At 35.3% G+C, this 18470-nt stretch overlaps 1 protein-coding gene across 2 annotated transcripts in view; it reads right to left on the bottom strand.

The window, feature by feature from the left end:
* Positions 1-18470, bottom strand: part of RIMS2 (regulating synaptic membrane exocytosis 2) — a 574369-nt gene that overhangs the window by 341243 nt on the left and 214656 nt on the right. For both annotated transcript variants that reach the window (XM_069081283.1, XM_069081282.1), the window contains exon 14: positions 7491-7607. In XM_069081283.1, coding sequence (XP_068937384.1) covers positions 7491-7607 — 117 coding nt within the window. The remainder of the gene's footprint in view (positions 1-7490; positions 7608-18470) is intronic.

Genomic DNA, 18470 nt, shown 5'->3' on the forward strand with positions numbered 1-18470 from the left:
AAGAGAAGAGAAGAGAAGAGAAGAGAAGAGAAGAGAAGAGAAGAGAACAACTACCTCAGCCTGAGTAAAACTATACATTTAATGCAGAGAAACTTCCAATCTTTTGCTGAAAAAACTGAGATAATCATTAAGTATTTTAATACTAGACTACTATCTTTTATCTAGAATTGTTGAAGTTGTAAACTGTTTTTTTATATTTCCTAAAACATGCCCAGAAAAGCTTAACTCACTTTTCAAAAAGCATTCCTGAAAACCTAAAGTGGAAATTTATAAAGTGCATCATTTAGTCAAATATGCTTTATCACCCAGAGGTTTATTGGGGGTGGGGGTTGCTGTTATAGAGAAGGGGTTGCTTACTGCCAAGAAATACTGAGGGTCATGAGGGGTTGTGGAAAAGTCATCAGAAAATGAAGAAAATAGTGAATGAATGTACAGATTGGGTACATGTGAAGGTTAGAGTTGTCACTGTTCAATTAAGCATTCATCCCTATGCAATGAATATGTATCTGCTCTTGGGCAGGTAGGAGGTTTGTCTATCTGTCATAGAACAATATGATTTAAAACTAGAAGGTATCTTGATATTGTCTATTCCAATATTCTCATTTTACAGAAGAAAAATAAACTGAGGCCAAGAAATTTTAAACAACTTTCCCAAAGTCACATAGCACAACCAGCATTTAAACTTCTAATGCTTACTACAACATGCTGTCAAACAGTTGAAATCTTGTCTGGTACAAAGCAAAATGGATATTCAATCAGAATTTCATTAGAATGTAAGCTCCTTAAGTATAAGGGAAATTTCACTTTAACCTTTGTATCCCTGGCACTTAGCATATTGCTTCGCACATGTTAAGAGCTGAATAAATATTTGCGAATTAAGTGATCAAAATTAAAAATAAACAAATAATGGACACACACATATGTAATTAACTACTTTAAAGTCCTTCAGAAATGAATCATATGGAAATTATCATCAATTAAATTTCTATTAATATTAACTAATGATGCATATTATACTTTGAAAAGAAACAAAATTTTTTCCCAAAACAAAATACCCATCAGAGTTTTCAACCTTTGGGTTAGACTTTAAAATTGGGATTGTAACAAAACCAAAAAGAAATTAACAAATTTAAAATAAATATGACAGTGGAGTTAATAAGACAAGACAAAACTTAAATGAAACATAACTGAGTTAAAAAAAAACCTCCCATATTTTAGTGTTTACTGGAGAGAGACATCTACATTCTCTTTCATACTTACATCTGAATGGCAGAGTAGTGTTATTATGGAAAATCTCTAGATTTGAACTTGGTCTGCATCATTAACTAGCTGTATGAATTTGGAAAAGTTACTTAACTCTATGAACTTTAGTTTCCTTATCTGAGATAACTGATTGTTATTATTGAGATAATACTATATGATGATACAATGTAGCACAATATAACATCTACACTGATGTTTCACCAAACTATATAAAGAACTGTGTAGGGAACACATGCATTAAATTTAGTTAATAAATATTGCTTGAAATAGATCATAGTGTGAACTACAGAGAAATAAACTGTGATGCAATTTTCCAGATAGAGTGAGAGATAAGAGAAAAATTATTAACTCTATGGAGCAGAGGGTTAAGAAACATGAATAACAGCAGCCTGTCTGTAAGTTTGCACAAAGAAGAAATTGAGACTCAGGGAAAACCTGAAACAGATGGTCAGCAAGTCCTTTTTGAAACACAGAATGTTTTACCTCTGTGACTTTCCTCTTACTATTGAAAATACTTTAAGGTTTAAAAAGTGATTGACATTAATTAATTTAATCATCATAACAGCCTTGCAAGGTAGGTGCTATTTATTATCCCTATTAGACAGAAGGTGAACTTTAAGTGTCTTGTCCAGAGTCACACAGCTAATAGAATTCAAACTCAGATCTTCCAAGTCCAACACTGTCCACTGCACCACCTAGTAGCCTCTGGTATTGGAAAAAGTTAGAAGATTATCAGTCAGATTAAGTCATCAGTTTCTTTGTCAGTCAAATGATGGTGATACTTGAAGTACTTATCTTACAAGCTTGTTGTGAAAAAAGTTCTTCATAAATCTCAAAATGCAGTATAAATTTGTGCTATAACCATTTCCCTCACTATCTTTAATCCTTACTCCTTTTTTACCCAGTTCAAATCCTATGTCTTTCAAGACCCAAATGAAGTCCCATTTTCTTATTTATAACAGTTTCCAAGCACTCTATTTCACTCACTTCTTTCTTTTCCTTCAGATAGAGAAGCTCATAAACTGAGTTTTATATGCCTAATTTTTTAAATATATAAACCATTTAATAAGCTACTGCCTTCGTCCATTGATCTGATTTTTTAGTCTATAAAAATAAAAGGGTCAATGCAGTTTTCAAAATGTTTTAATTGACAGCAAACATTCTTTATAGTTCTGACTCAAGGAAAAACAAACTGATTTCCAGGATCTGAAGTTATAAACATTTTCAAAAATAATCAAATACAACAGCAGCTGAAACCAACTGAAAAGGTTCATCATCTTTGTACAATACCCAGTAGCCTCTAAGGAGTCACCAAACTCAACAGTTCTAACAAAACTAACCTCAGAACCTCACTGACCAATGACTGTACAAGATAACAGGAACAAACTTTTATAAAAAATGCAATTATTTGGTGACCAGCCTTTTTAAAAAAAATTTTTTTATCAAATGCTTTATTAACTTCTAGTTTACATCATTCATTTCTGCAAGATTTTGAGTTACAAATTTTCTCCCCATTTTTCCCCTACCCACCACCCCAAAATAGCAATCCCACTGGATAACTTCTCCTCCAATCTGCTCTCTCCCATATCTTCCCCTATACCCCCTCCAACTTTCTAGTAGGACACGGTGGATCTCTATGCCCCAGGGCCTGTAAATCTTATTTCCCATTTACATGTAAAATAATATTGATAATAGTATTGATAATAAAATATATATATATATTTTAACATTTGATTTTAAAACTTTGAATTTCAGATTCATTCCCTTCCTCCCTGTCACCCACCCTTACTGGGAAGATAAGCAATTCAATATAGGTTGTACATGTGTAGCTATGCAAAACATTTTCATAGTAGATATATTGTAAAAGACTGACTATATTTCCCTTCCTCTTATCCCACCTCCTACTTGTTTTATTCTCTACTCTGATCCTGTCCTTTTTCAAAAGTGGGTGCTTCCAACTTCCCTCCCCCCCCAGCCTGCCCTCCCTTCCATCATATGCCCTCTCATCCCCTTCCCTCCTACTCTCCTATAGGGTGAGATACTGTATTTAGTGTGTATGTTATTCCTTCCCTAAGCCAAATTCAATGAGAATAAGTTTGACCCATTCCCGTTTGACTTCCTGTTCTTCCCCACCTTTGTAATCATTTCCCCTTACTTCTTCTATATGAAATAGTTTACCCAATCTGTCTCTCTCTATCTCCTCTCATTATATTCCTCTCTCACCTCTTAATTTCACCTTTTAAGTATCTTCCCTTCCCATCAAATTGGTCCTGGACCCCCCTATGCCCATGATGATAAAAAGGGTATAACCTTAAATGTATCTGTGTAGTTTAGAAATCATTTTTTCCTGGTCCATAAGGGGTAATGAAGGGAAACTCCCCTGTTGGGTTGCACACCCTAAAGAAGTAAAAAATGTAAAGTAATATTAAAATGCTACAATATGGTGTTTAATTATCTGATCAGATAATGAAGTAATGTATTATAATGGATAGAATGTTGGATTTAGAGTTAGAAAAGCCCTAGTTCCAAACTAACTTCTGATACTATGTGACTGTGGGAAAGTCACTAAACTACTTAAATTTTGGTGTATCATCTACAAAATGGGTGTCATAATAGCTGTTATGCCTACCTTACACTATAACTGTAATACTTTGAAAATTACACTATATAAATGTCAGTTATGATGATAATTATATCACTAAGAAAATAAAAACAAAATATCTTAATGATGACTTACCTAAAAACATCTGGAATAATGTCTTTGCTCTAATAGTATCTACTTTTTTTCTGAACTATAAAGTCAAATGATACATACTATTTAAGCTTCTTTCAAGTGCCTATGATGCCTATGACAGTACTCCTTAGACAAGAGTCTGCAATAATAACACCTTTATTGATAAAGACTTTGAATATATGTATATATACAAATATATATATATATATATGTATATATACATATATATGAAGAAATATATAAAGCATTTCATATGTTTTGGCCCATTTGATACTCATAGAATCCCTGTGGTATAGGTTCTACAAATATATATATTCATTTTATGAATGGAAAAACTGAAGCTCAAAGAGGTTAAGTGACTTGTCCAGGGATAAATGTATGAGGCCAAAATAAAAACTCAGTTCATCTGACTCAAAGTTCAGTGTTTTTTATACAATATCAAATTGCCAGTAGTCATCAAAGTGCCATATTGGCTATTGAGCTTCAATTCAGTAAGACCAAAGTTCAAATCCTGCATTTGACACAATATATGTGACTCTTAGCAAGTCAAAAATGCCCAGATTTGGTTTCATTTCTATGATAGCAATAATAATAGACTACACTTCACAGTATTGTGGTGAGGATAAAATGAGAATATATATACATATATATGTATGTATGCATGTGTGTGTTTATATATATATATATATATACAATTTTTCTAACCTCTTAGGATTATGTAAATGCTAACTATTATTATGCTACCCATGTGATTTTAGTGTAGAGAGAACTCACTGAATTAGACACATATCTGGAAGGGACCGTGGAGGTCATTATATGCAAACTTATCATTTTATCAATAAGGAAACTAAGGCACAAAGAAAAGATTTGAACCTAGGTCTTCCTAACTCTATATCCATGCCCTATCCATTTTACCACATTGCCTATCAAAGCCTTGGCTTCTTCATCTATTAAATGGAGATATAAATACTTGTAACATCTACCTTATAGAATAACTGCGAGAAAAGTATCTTACAAACATCTTGTTGGATTGAGGTACTATAAATAACTTTTAAAGTGTTATTGAATTCTGAGAGCAAACTTTATCAATATCTATGTGGTTTTAATTTTGGTTACTTGCCAGTAGGTAAACACAACCATTTATTTAACATTTATACCTATCTTTTAATTCTTCATCCATATTTTCATTCATTTACTAAACGTGGGGGGGGGGAGAGTAGAAGGTAAAAAGGAAGAAAGTTCTAGGCATGGACTTTGATTTCACTGTAATGTTGTTGTTGAGTCAGTTCAGACATGTCCAACTCTGCATGTCCCCATTTGGGGTTTTCTTGGCAAAGATACTGGAGTAGTTTGTCCTTTCCTTCTCCATTCCATTTTATAGATCAGGAACTGAGGCAAACAGGGTTAAGTGACTTGCCTAGGGTCTCACAGTTAATATGTATCTGCAGTCACATTTGAATTCAGGTCCTTCTGACTCCAGAGCTAGTGCTCTATCTACACCGCCTAGCTGTTCCTATTCTTGGTACAGGGAATTCCCTAGTAAATTCCCATCAAAGCAATTCAATAACTGTTCCACAACTTACAGTCTCAAATAGATTTGAACAGAATACAGAGAGGTCAAAAGATCTGCCAACAGTCACAAAGCCATTAAGTGTCTGATGTAGGATTTAAAATTGACTTTCTGACTCTGAAAGCCATGATCTACCCATTACATCCCTCTTGCCTCTCTCATACAACAAACATATGTTCATTCCTTCACTCATTTGCTCTACAAATATTTATTATATACTTACTAACTACAAAACACTCTTCTAAGTACTGAGACAGATAAAAATACAATACAGATATAAAACTATCTCTTTTTCAGGAGCTTACAATAGGGTAAAAGGGTAAGACATACAGATAATATCAAAGATAATATAATAACTATATATGACAAGTACAGACATCTTTGAGAATTCAAATAAGTGAAAGATGAGAAGAATAAGGAAAAGCTTTGTGGAAAACATGGCAGTGGCATTGGATCTTGAAGAAATGGGCAGGATTTCAACAATTATAGATGGGGTGAGGGATTGTATGGGTAAAGGATTATGTGAGCAAAGGGGCAGAAAAAGAATGGAATACTTTCACAGATTAGGAAAAATATTTGGCCCGAAGCATTTGAGATTAAATATAATATCCTTTCTCTATGTGGAAAAATTAGTCTTATGAGCTGTTAACAGATTTGCTCAAATTTAAGAAATCACCATGAAGAATTAGAGTGCAGTTTTCATATTCTTGTGATTCTTATGACAACTACCACACCCCAAATTACTGCTAATTTTGCCTGAAATAATAAAGTCAATAAGGAGATTTAATACAAATACTGGCAGTAATTAAAATTTTCACAGTAGGTAAATGTTAACAAATTGATACAATATTTCTATTTGTATGTGATAAGCCATTAAGCAAAACTTTTCATACCATCTTACTAGAATATTTATAAAACCTTGACCAAAAATTCCCCAGTTATTTTTCACATAATTCTATTAAAATTACACTCACATAAAAAGTTTACTCTAAATTAAGAATATGGTAGCAAATCTCATATTTGTTTAAATTAACAAGGATCTCATATGCTAATTTACTATCTTATTTAATTAAAGACCAATATTGTGAGTAAATCATGACTTTTCTGCTTTCCTAATAAAATTTTATTGGATTTATTTAGTGAAGCATGGTAAGGCTGGAAGATATGTATGTGAATATTTGTATATACATGCATATACATATATGACAGATACATACATATATAAGTATGTACATAGGAAATCTCAAAAGTCAGTGCAGTTTTAAATTTTAATAACTTTAGAAATACAAATGCTAAAAGCTTAGAGACATCAGCATTTGAAAGGTTAATTATTTAAAATTTTTTTAATATATTGATATGTTTCTTATTAAAATTCAACATAACCACCATCTTGTGCTACATATCAGTCCAGTCAATTTTCAGACTTTCTATATCTTTTATCATTGACTGAAGCTCTAAAATCATCCAAAGAATGAGATTTTAATACATAATTGAGAGCTTTGACAGTATTCCAGAAGAAAAACTCTAATGAAGATAGATCAGGTGACCAAAGTAGTCAAGCAAAAGGATCTCCTCTACTGATCCACCAGTCCTAAAAAAAAATGTCAAACAGAAATTATGCACAAGCAGTGCATAAGTGACAGGTGACCTGCCTTGTTAAAATGAAATTTTTTAAATATTATTTAAAATTTACAAAGGAAATTTAAATAAACTTTCAAATGATATCTCACAAGTTTGTGGTATTTATAATTTTATAGTTATTAAAGTTTAAAACTATTAAGACTTTTGAATCACCTTGTATATAAGAAATTTTATTTTGAATATGAAAAATTATAAGTTGGGTTTAAAATATTTTTCAGTAGACAGTAACTAGCTAAACAAAGTATTTTAAAATTGTGAATAATGTTATTTTATTATATTTACCTATCTCTCTCTGGTGAATAATGGTCATCCAGGACACGATGTCTGTCCATTCGGCTGATAGTATTATAATGTCCACTAGAAGGTCGTGTCCCTCGAAGTCCCTGTTCCACAGTTCGACTGAAAAAGATAAAGAGCCCACCAATTATCTTCCATATTTTTGAACCATGTCCATAAAGTATATTGTAAAATTTCCTTTTGTTGTAGAAAAATTGGGGAAAAACAACAACAGCAAGCATAATCTTGTATATATGTAGAGTTCTCAAAGATGACCATGACATCAGGGAGGTCATGCCATGACAAACAAGTGAATTGGATTTAAGTGAGGGAGGGCTGTGCAAGGTCACTAGCCTCACTTTCTCCTTTGGAGTCATCTGGGTCCAGTGGCCAGATGTGGATCAGGACAACAGGATATAGCCCCAAAATGGGGAAATGTAGTATGTACTAATTAGGAAAACAAAAGAGAAAAATAAATTGCCAAAAAGGGGGAAAGCAAAAAAAAGTCTTTTTTTTTTGCTTTCGCAATCATATTGTTTTGATAACTAATAAGATTTGGTTAAATAATAAATTAAAATATGAAAGTAAAAGATGCCAAAACAAACAAAAAAGACACCAACCCTAACATGTGGGACCTAATAAATAAGTATCACTTTACAAATCAATGAGTCATTTATGTGTGTGCATATGTGACATATGTGTATGTATTTATAATGCATCTGAAATATCATACTGGATTTTATGCATATGAGGCAGCACTGAGTAGATAAAGAGCTGGCCTAAGAGCCAAGAAGACCCAGGTTTGAGTTTCATATTTGTCACACACTGGCTCTGAGAGTCAATTAAACTCTCACTACCTTCAGAAATTCTCTAAAACTATAAATTTAAGAGAAGGTGTTGACTTATTTGTAGACAGAGTTTTCTCAATGGAGAGTCCCTTACATCAAAGAAATCACATGTCCAGTCCCTATTTTTATCCATTATGTATAGAATGTAGACTATATGTAAACAAATACACACACACACACACACACACACACATATATATATATATATAAGCCAGATAAATCGTGTAAAATATTTACATTAAAGTACTAAATACACATTAGTTATTCACATAAAATATACATAGATAATATGTAAACATAATATATCATATAGCTATATACTTAGATCACAGAGTTGTGATGAAAGTATTTTTTAATTCTGAGTATAAGCCATTATTATCTATGTGTCTGAATACACCCTCTAAAATCCCACTCAGTTCCTTATGGCATGCAGTTAATGATGGGTATTTAGGACTCTGCTAAGGGAAAAAGAACTTTGGATGCAGTTTGGTAATATTGTCTGTTGTAAAATTTGGTAAAATGTGTGTTGTCTACATATCAGCAACTAAAAATATCCAAGAACATCACGGCCAAAATCCAAAGTTTCCAGGTAAAGAAAAAAATAGTGTAATCAGACAGAGTTAAAGTACAAAGAATCACAGTCAGAATCATAGAAGTCTATACTGAAAAAAATGAAGAAGTCGACAAGTATCTATTTAGTGCCTACTATGTATAGTTGGGCACTGTGCTAAGCACTGGGGATATACAGGCAAAAATATGACCCTATTCTCAATAATAATGTTCTCCCTAATAAGGGAGACAACTAGCAAACAATTATGTACAGACAAGATGTGCAGAGGAAACACTGGAGAAAATCTGAGAGGGAAAGGAGTAAGATTAAGAAACACCAGAAAGGCTTCTTACAGAAGGCAGGACTTAGTTGACACTGACAGAAGCAAGGAAAGCCAGGAAGCAGAGATGAGAAGGAAGAGAGTTCCAGGAATGGAAGACAGTCAGTGAAAATATCCAAAGTTGGTAGATGGAGTATCTTGTGCTAGGAAGAGCAAGGAGGCCAGTGTCACTAGATTGTAGAATATGGAAAGGAGTATACACATTTTAATAAGACTGGAAAGGTAGGAAAGGTCCAGGTTATGAAGGACTTTAAAAGACAGAGCTGGAAGTAATAGAGAGCTCCTAGAGTTTATCGAATAGGAGTAAGCATGGGTCAGACCTGTACTTTAAAGAGAGATCAGTTTGACAGTTAAATGGGGAGAGACTTGAAGTAGGGAGACCTACCAGGCAGGTTATTCCAAGCTATTCCAACTCCAAGCATGAGCCAGGATGGTGACAGTATTATGAAGAAAAAGGCAGGGGGGGGGGGAGGGCTGGTATATACAAAAGATGTTAGGAAGACAGAAATGACAGAACTTTGGAAATGGGTCATAAGATAAATCTCACGAAAGAGAGGAAATATTGAAAAACAAAATCAAGAATAATTAATCTTGCAAAACTAAATATAATCTCATTAAAGGAGAAAATATACCTTTAATAGGTCTTTCAAGCTTTCCTAACACAGAGAGCAGAAATGAATATAAACTTTGAAATACAAATGGGGGGGAACAATCATTTATTAAGCACAGGCACTGTGCTATATGTGTTAGATGTATGTATGTTTGTATGTATGTGTACAAACACACATATGTATATTCATTTATCTCTCTTATTTTTCCATTGCAAAAATTTCTCCCAGTATCCTTTCCTTCTCTCTACCAAGAGCTATCAAAATAAATGAATCAATAAAGAGACAAAGAGAAAAACAAACTAAATTAAACTGATCCATACCTCAAAAAAGTCTGAAAACATATTCAGTATTCATACCAGTAGACTGTCCACCTTGGCAAAGGAGTCAAGAGATATGTCTTTCATATGTCTTTTTGGTGGTCATTCTTGTTCTTTGTAATTTTGCATTATTTGTTTTTATTGTTTTAAGTTATTTTTCCATTTACATTGTTGGAATAATTATGTATATTTTTTATTAGCTCTGCTTATTATAAACTCTATATCAGTTCATATAACTCTTTCCATGATTCTTTGTGTTTATCATATTCATTGCTTCTTAGAGCACAGTAATATTCCATTACATCATGTACCAAAATTTGTTTAGCTATTCCTCAATGAAAAGCAAATCAATCAAAATCAATTGAAAAATCCAGTTAATTTACTACAGCAAAGTGATTATATATGTGTGTGTGTGCACACATATATATGCATACATATACACATATGTCTGTGTATTATTCAACATGTTTGTTGTTGAATGCAAAAACTATTTATAAGGATATCCTTGGGATACATGTCTAGAAGTAATGGCATCTCTGGGTCAGTGGGTATGCACATGTTAATTTGTGTAATATACATTTCGAAACTGCTTTTCAAAATGGCTGTACTGATTTATAACTACAGAAACAATACACTAATGTGCCTCTCTTCCTATAACCCCTCCAACATAAACTATTATCATTTTTTGTTGTATTTGCCAATTTGCTGGGTGTGGTGTGAAATCTTAGGAGAATTCTAACTTGTATTTTTCTTATTATTAGAAATTTGAATCATTCTTTCATATGGCCGATAAGTTTGCAATTCTTCTTTTGAGAACTGCTAATATATCCTTTGATCACTTATGTATTGGAGAACGGATGAATGAATATTTAGAAAGCACATATAGCACTGGGACACATATAGATAAGCAATACTGGTCCACCTCACAAGGAGTTCCCATTCTAAAAGGAGAGACAAAACATACACAAGGTTTCAACTCCAAGTCAGACAGAAGTTCCCAGGGGCTTAGGACACAGGGTCAAAGTAGATGGTTTTAGTTATTTTTTAACGTCCTTTACATTGATAAAAATAATTTCAGGTTCTGATGTTAAAATATTTGATAATTCCAAGGATTCTGGTGAACTTTCTTTACTGGATCTTCAATAAATGTGGTTATATAGGGTCTAGGAACAATTACCAGGCTGTATCTCCACAAGGGTTACTGCCCAGGATGATGGCTAAGGGCACTAAGCTGGAAGCATTGCTACTGCCAAGGCTCTTAGATTCTGTGTCCTGGACTGTTTCCATCATGGTCTGAGGGGAAATGGGCCAAGGTAGTAGTTATTATTTGACTTGTTTGGCACATGCTGCCTCCTTTCTTTCTCTCAGAATGCCTTGTTGCTTCAGTTAGACTAGCTTGTTTGCCCTGTGAGTGGCAGTTGTTTGGCAAATGGTAGGGATGATTCCTCCTTCATAGGACTTGCTTTATAGGCAGTTAGGTGACACAGTGAATAGAGGGCTATGGGCCCAGAATCAGGAAGATCTGAGTTCAAATCCAGTCTGACACTTATAAACTGTGTAATACTGGGAAGTCACTTCACCTCCCTTCGCCTCAGTTTCCTCTTTTTTTAAATGGGGATAATAACACCTAGCTTATTTTGAGGATCAGATGAAATAATCACTGTAAAATGCTTAAGATCACCACCTCCAGTCTGCTATCTGGAGGAATTTCAGCAACCAAGCGATGGAAGCTTGGTGGCACAGGGGATAAAGTACTAGACCTAGTATCAGGAAGATATAAGTTCAAATCCAGCTTCAGATGCATATTAGTTGTGTGATCCTGGGCAAGTTACTTAACCCTTCTCAGTCTCAATTTCTTTATCTGTAAAATGAGAGTAATAACACCTCTCAGGTGGTTGTGAAGATAACCTGAGATGATGTTTGTAAAGCATTCTGCAAACCTTAAAATACTAGATAAATGCTGGCTACTATTATTATAGTTAGATGGCAGTGTGGATTTGGTACCTAGAGTCAGGAAAACCTGAGTTCAAATTTAGCCTAAGAAATTTACTAGCTGTGTGACTTTGAGCAAGTAATAAAAACAATCTACTACAGTTTCTTAATTTGTAAAATATGGGAGTAATAGCCCCTATCTCCCAGAGTTGTGATAATTAAATGAGGTATTTGTAAAGCACTTTGCACAGTGGTAATGGTAATAGAATTTAAAGATCCCCTTGTTTTGGCTTGGTTTTGGGGTTAAGTGTTAAGACCCAGAGCTTGTAAATCCCACAAGTGTGATGGACTTGTTGGCATGAGGAGAGGGGGACGAACAGGGAGGAGCTGGTGCTGTGTATAGGGAGAGGCCCAAGCTGAGAGAGGCCAGAAGAACTTTTGGGAGCAGCCTCGTGGAGGCCGAGAGAGAAAGAATTGTCAGAGGCCAGAGTTGCTGAGACAGAGAGAGAGAACTGCTATCTGGAGCTGCCTGGGACTGCTGAGGGTCAGTTGGAGCTACCCAAGACTTTTGAGAACTGCCACCCAGAGATGCCAAGAACTGAGGAGGCATGACTGTGGTGCTGGTATTTTGTCTGTCTGTTGTGATGTTACTTTGTCAGATTTGTTTGTTGATAGAGGCCTCAGACCTTGTGGGGCCTAGGGTGATTTCATAGGCAGAAGGTGAATTGAAGAGGATGCTGGCAACGTGCACAGATGTTGTGGTGTCTTTTTTAAGCTTTGTCTTCCGAGGAACAGAAACTGCTGAGAACCTGCCTGTATCAAGATGAAGAAAAGACCTCTCCTTCGGTACTGATTGCTGTGATGATATTGTAACCTAGTTGTGACCTAGGGGTGGATGGCCGTTGTGCTGTCCACTGCCCCTTGAGAGGGTGCTTGGTGATGTCTGATGTTATTGTAATTCATTTGTGATCCAGGAGTGGAAAACTTTTGACCTTTGTACTTTGAGACTGACCAAATGAATGTAATTTGTTTATGATTGGAAACTAATCTCCAATGGAGGACTTACTAAATGACTGAGTTACTCTGTATTTTGATTTTCTCTTTTCTGTGAATGTTTTGCCTTAATCTGTCACTGAATAAATGTGGAGTTTACTATGCTTATAATCTGAACCTTGGAAGCTGGTTGCTTGGTGTTACAACAGTGCCTGGTATACAGTAGGTGCTTAACAAGTGAGGTTTTTCCACCTTCCTTTTCTGTTCTGAGGAACATGGCTATTCTCCAAGGTTCTTGGGTTCAACATCCTGGGCTAGCACCATCAGGGTAGAATTGATGGGGTTCCTGGCACATAGTAGGTGCTAAATAAATGTTTATTACCTAAGGAACTTATAGTTTGACTTATCTGGTTAAGAAAAAGGTGGTTCCTTCTTCATAAGAAATAGTATTTTGATTATATGGCTAGAGTTATTTATTTATTTTGACATATATAAGAATATATGTATGTTATTTGCCTATAGCCCTTAGATATTAAAATGCTTAAATCCTTATCTGAGAAATCTGATGCCGATTTGTTTCCATTCCACAGCTTACCTTATTATCAATACATTTATTTTGTCTGTTTGAAAGCAGATGCTTTTCAATTTCCTGTAATGACAATTATTTACTTTATCTTCTGCAACTGTCTCCACCCACTGATGAATAATAATATATTTCATAGCCATGGCTGGGAAAGGTATAGAATTTATCTCTTCTAATTTTCATGGTGCTTTTTGTGGTGTGATTTTCTTATGGCATAACACATTAAGTTCATGTAACCATTTTGAATTTATTTTGTAATATGGCATTGATGAGGTATAGGCTCTGGGAACCCCTTTGAGCTCTCCTTGAATCTTCCCACATAAGGCATTTGCCTGAGACCATAGGACTTTCAATGTGGCTCTGCCCAAATCTTTAGCCCTCCTTTGTCCAGCAATTTCCTACCCTTGATCCTACCAATATATATATATATATATACCCAAATCTGTTACACCCTTGAACTGGCCTAGCCCACCATTGTCTGTTGTCTCCAGATAGCCTCCTGCAACTTCCCACCCTTAATCACACATTACTGAAATCTGACCTCATTGACTCCTCCTGAAGACCCTCCCCAAACTCCTCCTCTAGACCACCCCTAGATTCCTCCCACAATCTGTCTGTATATGAGACCCCATCTTGCCTCCATGAAAGGAGGAAGGCCGGAGAATGATGTAGATGATCTAGCACAGGCTCACTCTGTGTTAGATGATTCTGTCCTGCTTTTCCAGTACAAGCATCACAGATACCAAGGCTCCTTAAGAGTCTTTCTGATATGGCGAATCTCTAATAAATTTTGCTTTTCTTTGGCTGAGAGAAATGCTTGAGTCAAATTCATTCAGCAGGACCCGGCATGTTGGTATTTTGGGGTCTCGGGCACCCTGAACCCTATGCCTCATCATTTTATGATGACCCTCTTCAGAATAAGATGATGGTTGAAGTCTAAGTTCTTCCAAACTGCTCTGCGGTCTTCCCCACAAGCTTTCCCCCCACTTAATGGTATTTTATTTTTTATAATTACATGTAAAGATAGTTTTCAACATTCATTTTTATAAGATTTTAAATTCCAATTTTTTTCTCCCTCCCTCCTTTCCCTCCCCCTCCCCAAGATGGCAAGCAATAATGATATAGGGTACACATGTAAAATCATATTAAACATATCTCCACATTAGTCATTTTGTGAAAGAAGAATCAGAACAAAAGGGGGAAACCATAAGAAAAAAAAATAACAGAAAAAAAAGAAAATAATATGCTTTGAACTGCATTCAGATTCCATGGTTCTTTCTCTGGATGTCCCTACAAGCTTTTATGAAATAAGGAAGTTTTTTTTTTCAAAATTAATTTATGTTTTAAGGTTTGTAGAACACTGAAATTCCAGAGCTGCATTACTTCTGGTCCTTTAGTCATTTACATTAATTTACTCCTCTATTTTTAAACTAATAAAAAAATTTTTGTATGGTTTCTGATTTACAATATGATTTTGATATAAGGAAATGTTTTAGTATAATTACAACCTTTTCTCATTATTTTCCTTAATATTCTAAATTTTTTGTTTCTCCAAATGGATTTTGTTATTATTTTATTTAGTACTGTAAAGCACAGGTTTCAAACATGAAGCAACACTCACAAGTGTGGTCAGAGCCAGATTAAAATATAAATGGCAAAGAGCTAACAAAATCAATAAAATACAATGGAACATATATAAGATTAATATATGGGGCAGCTAGGTGGTGGAGTGAGTAAATCACTGGCCCCAGAGTCAGGAGGACCCAAGTTCGGTTCCAGCCTCAGATACTTAACACCCACACAAAAAAACTAGCCGTGTAACCTTAGGCAAGTTACTTAATCCCAATTGCCCTCCAAAAGGAAAAAAAAAAAAGGTTAATATATGCTTTTCTAAGTGACTGAGCAGACCACAGGGATACTTATGTATGGTTGAGTTCTCCCAATCCCCACTATATTTAAGTTGAATACAACTGCTGTACAATCCCTTTGATAGTCTGATTAGTATAGAAATAAACCTGTAAATTAACTGTCAGGCCACCCATGAGCACTAAGTTTTCCTCCAGGCATTTGTGTTCCTCTTTTTCATTAAGAGGTACTTTGCAATTGAATTGATGCAAAAAAATTGTGAGCTTTGGTTCCCAAATATTTTATTCATTTTGTAGCTATTTTGAACAGTTTCCCTTTCAATTATTGCCTCTTGAATTTTGTTATTATTACACAGAAATGTTACTGATTTTTTGTGGGCTTATTTTGTAGCTTGCCACTTTGCTCAAGTTAATTTGTTATCAATTAGTATCTTTGCAGATTTCCTACAATTTTCTATACAACTCACCATATGATCAGCAATAAAGGGATAGTTTTATCTCCTCTTTACCTGTCTTTGTGCCTTGAATTCCTTTTCTTGTCCTATTGCTATAGAAAAAAATTCTAGAACAATATTAAATAATAGCAGAGAAAGTGCAGAACAGTGCTTTACTCTTATATGTACAGGGAAAGGTGCTAGTGTATTCCAATTGCAGATGATATTTTTTTCAGTTTTAGACTGATAGTTTTTATGATATTAGAAAAGAGGTGTTTTTTTCAGCATAAAGGAGTCTAGTATTTGTGAAAGGCTTTTTTCTGAATCTATTGAGAGAATCATGGAACATCGATGTTTTTATCTTAACGTGAATATCAATTGCATTGATTGCTTCTCTAATTTTGAACCATTCTTACATCACTAGTATGAGTCCAAGCTGGGTTTAATGAGTGATTTCTTGGAAGAATTATTGTAGTCTCATTGATAAGAATGTTTTAAAAATTGTTTATCAATATTAATTATATTCATCTACAAATCTCCCTCTTTGCTTAAGACTGTATTTTTCAGAGGCAAGCACAGAAAGCTCGGCCAGCAGACTCAGAAGCAGGGCCAGAAGGCACGGCCAGCACACACAGAGGCAGGCCCAGAAGGGGCCTCATCAACTCGGAGGGCAAGTCGTCCCACCAACCACAAGGGCCTCTACCAGACATATCACCAAAGGGCTAGGACTGGAAAGAGCAAGGTAAGAACCAAATACAGGGGCCCCTTTCCCGGACAGCAAATACTCCTGGGGCTACCACTTCATAGCCCAGAAATTAAAAACAAAAACAAAAACAGCCCCTATCAGGACTTCCGAAGACCAGGATGACAGAGTGAACCTCACCTGCTCTGAACCCCCCACTCTGACCCTGAAAACATAGTAACTATTGCCCCAGGGCAAACCCCTCTAGAGCAAAGGCTTGGGATCCCTAGAGAAAGGACATGGCTAGGGCCCTGCCTCAAAATGGGTAGAAAGCAGACTACAAAGACAAGGACTCTGGAGTCCAACTATCCTCAGAGGGAGGAACCAAACTCAGAGGGAGAAAATGTGGACTCCACACCCAAAGCTGAAACATCAACAGGGAATGGGTCCCAAGCACAGAAAGCTCTCCGAGATGAGATCAAAAGGAACTTTGAAAACTGAATGAGATAGAAGAAAAAAATGAATAATTCTCTCAAAACCAAAATAATATTATATTCTCAAATATAACTCAAAAACATTATAATGAAGGAAATATCTCTCTAAAAAAGTGTTTGATATGGAAAAGGAGCTCCAAAAATTACCCAAGGAAAATGATTTGTTAAAAACCAAAATCAACCAAATTGAAACAAATAACTCTATGAGGAACCAAGAATTAGTCAAACAAAACAAGAAGAATGAAAAATTAGAAAAAGAGGTAAAATACCTCAAAGAAAAAATAACTGACCTGGAAAGCAGATCCCGGAGAGATAATCTGAGAATCATAAGCCTACCAGAAAATCACGTTGAAAAAAGAAGCCTAGACAACATTCTCCAAGAGCTCATTAAGGAAAACTTCCCTGAGATACTAGAACCTGAGGGTAAAATAGAAATCAGGAGAATCCACTGGACACCTGCTGAAAGAGATCCCAAACTGAAAAGTCCTCACAATGTTGTGGCCAAACTCCGGAACTACCAGATAAAAGAGAAAATACCTCAAGCGGCCAGAAAGAAACAATTCAAATATCAAGGGTCCACAGTGAGGATCACACAGGATTTGGCAGCCTCTACACTGAAAGATTGGAGGCAGTGGAATACAATTTTCTGGAAGGCAAAAGAGCTTGCGTTACAACCAAGGATCACATACCCAGCAAGACTGAGCATATTCTTCCAGGCAAAGAGATGGTCATTCAACAATATAACAGAGTTCCAGACCTTCTTGATAAAAAAGCCAGAACTCAATGGAAAATTCAACCTCCAATTATGAGATGCAACAGTGACGTAGAAAGGTAAACAAGGAATACACACACATACCCTGCTATTTGATAAGAGCAAACTGGTTATAGACAAGTAGAGGGTATGAGTATAAAATACACAAAATGACGATTAAAATAAATATTAATAAGTACTACAAAGAGACTGCAATGGAAGAAAGGGAATGAATGAAGTGGAAAAGGGTAAATTATGCCAAACAAAGAGGCATAAAAACTGTATAGCAGAGGAAAAGAAGGAAGGGAGATGGGAATCGTATGAGTTATTCCCTCCTTGCACCCTCATTGTTTCTGGTGCAAGGAGGGAATAACAATCAGTTAAGCATAGGACTCTACGGAGAAGAAAAGCAAAAAAGTATCATTTTAGAGGGAAAGAGGGGAGGAAGAGGAGCTTCGCATGAGATTTGTACCTGTTACTCTTGGTGGGAAGAAGAAATAACATACTTTATTAAGTATAAAAATATCCTACAGGCAGTAGGAGGGGAAAAGAGCTACTAAGGGGGGGGGGTTAGTCGGGAGGGAAG

This window comes from Petaurus breviceps, unplaced genomic scaffold, assembly GCF_028583685.1.
Source record: "Petaurus breviceps papuanus isolate PSGF00001 unplaced genomic scaffold, PetGlider_PUasm1.0 98, whole genome shotgun sequence".
In the NCBI taxonomy this organism is placed as follows: domain Eukaryota; kingdom Metazoa; phylum Chordata; class Mammalia; order Diprotodontia; family Petauridae; genus Petaurus; species Petaurus breviceps.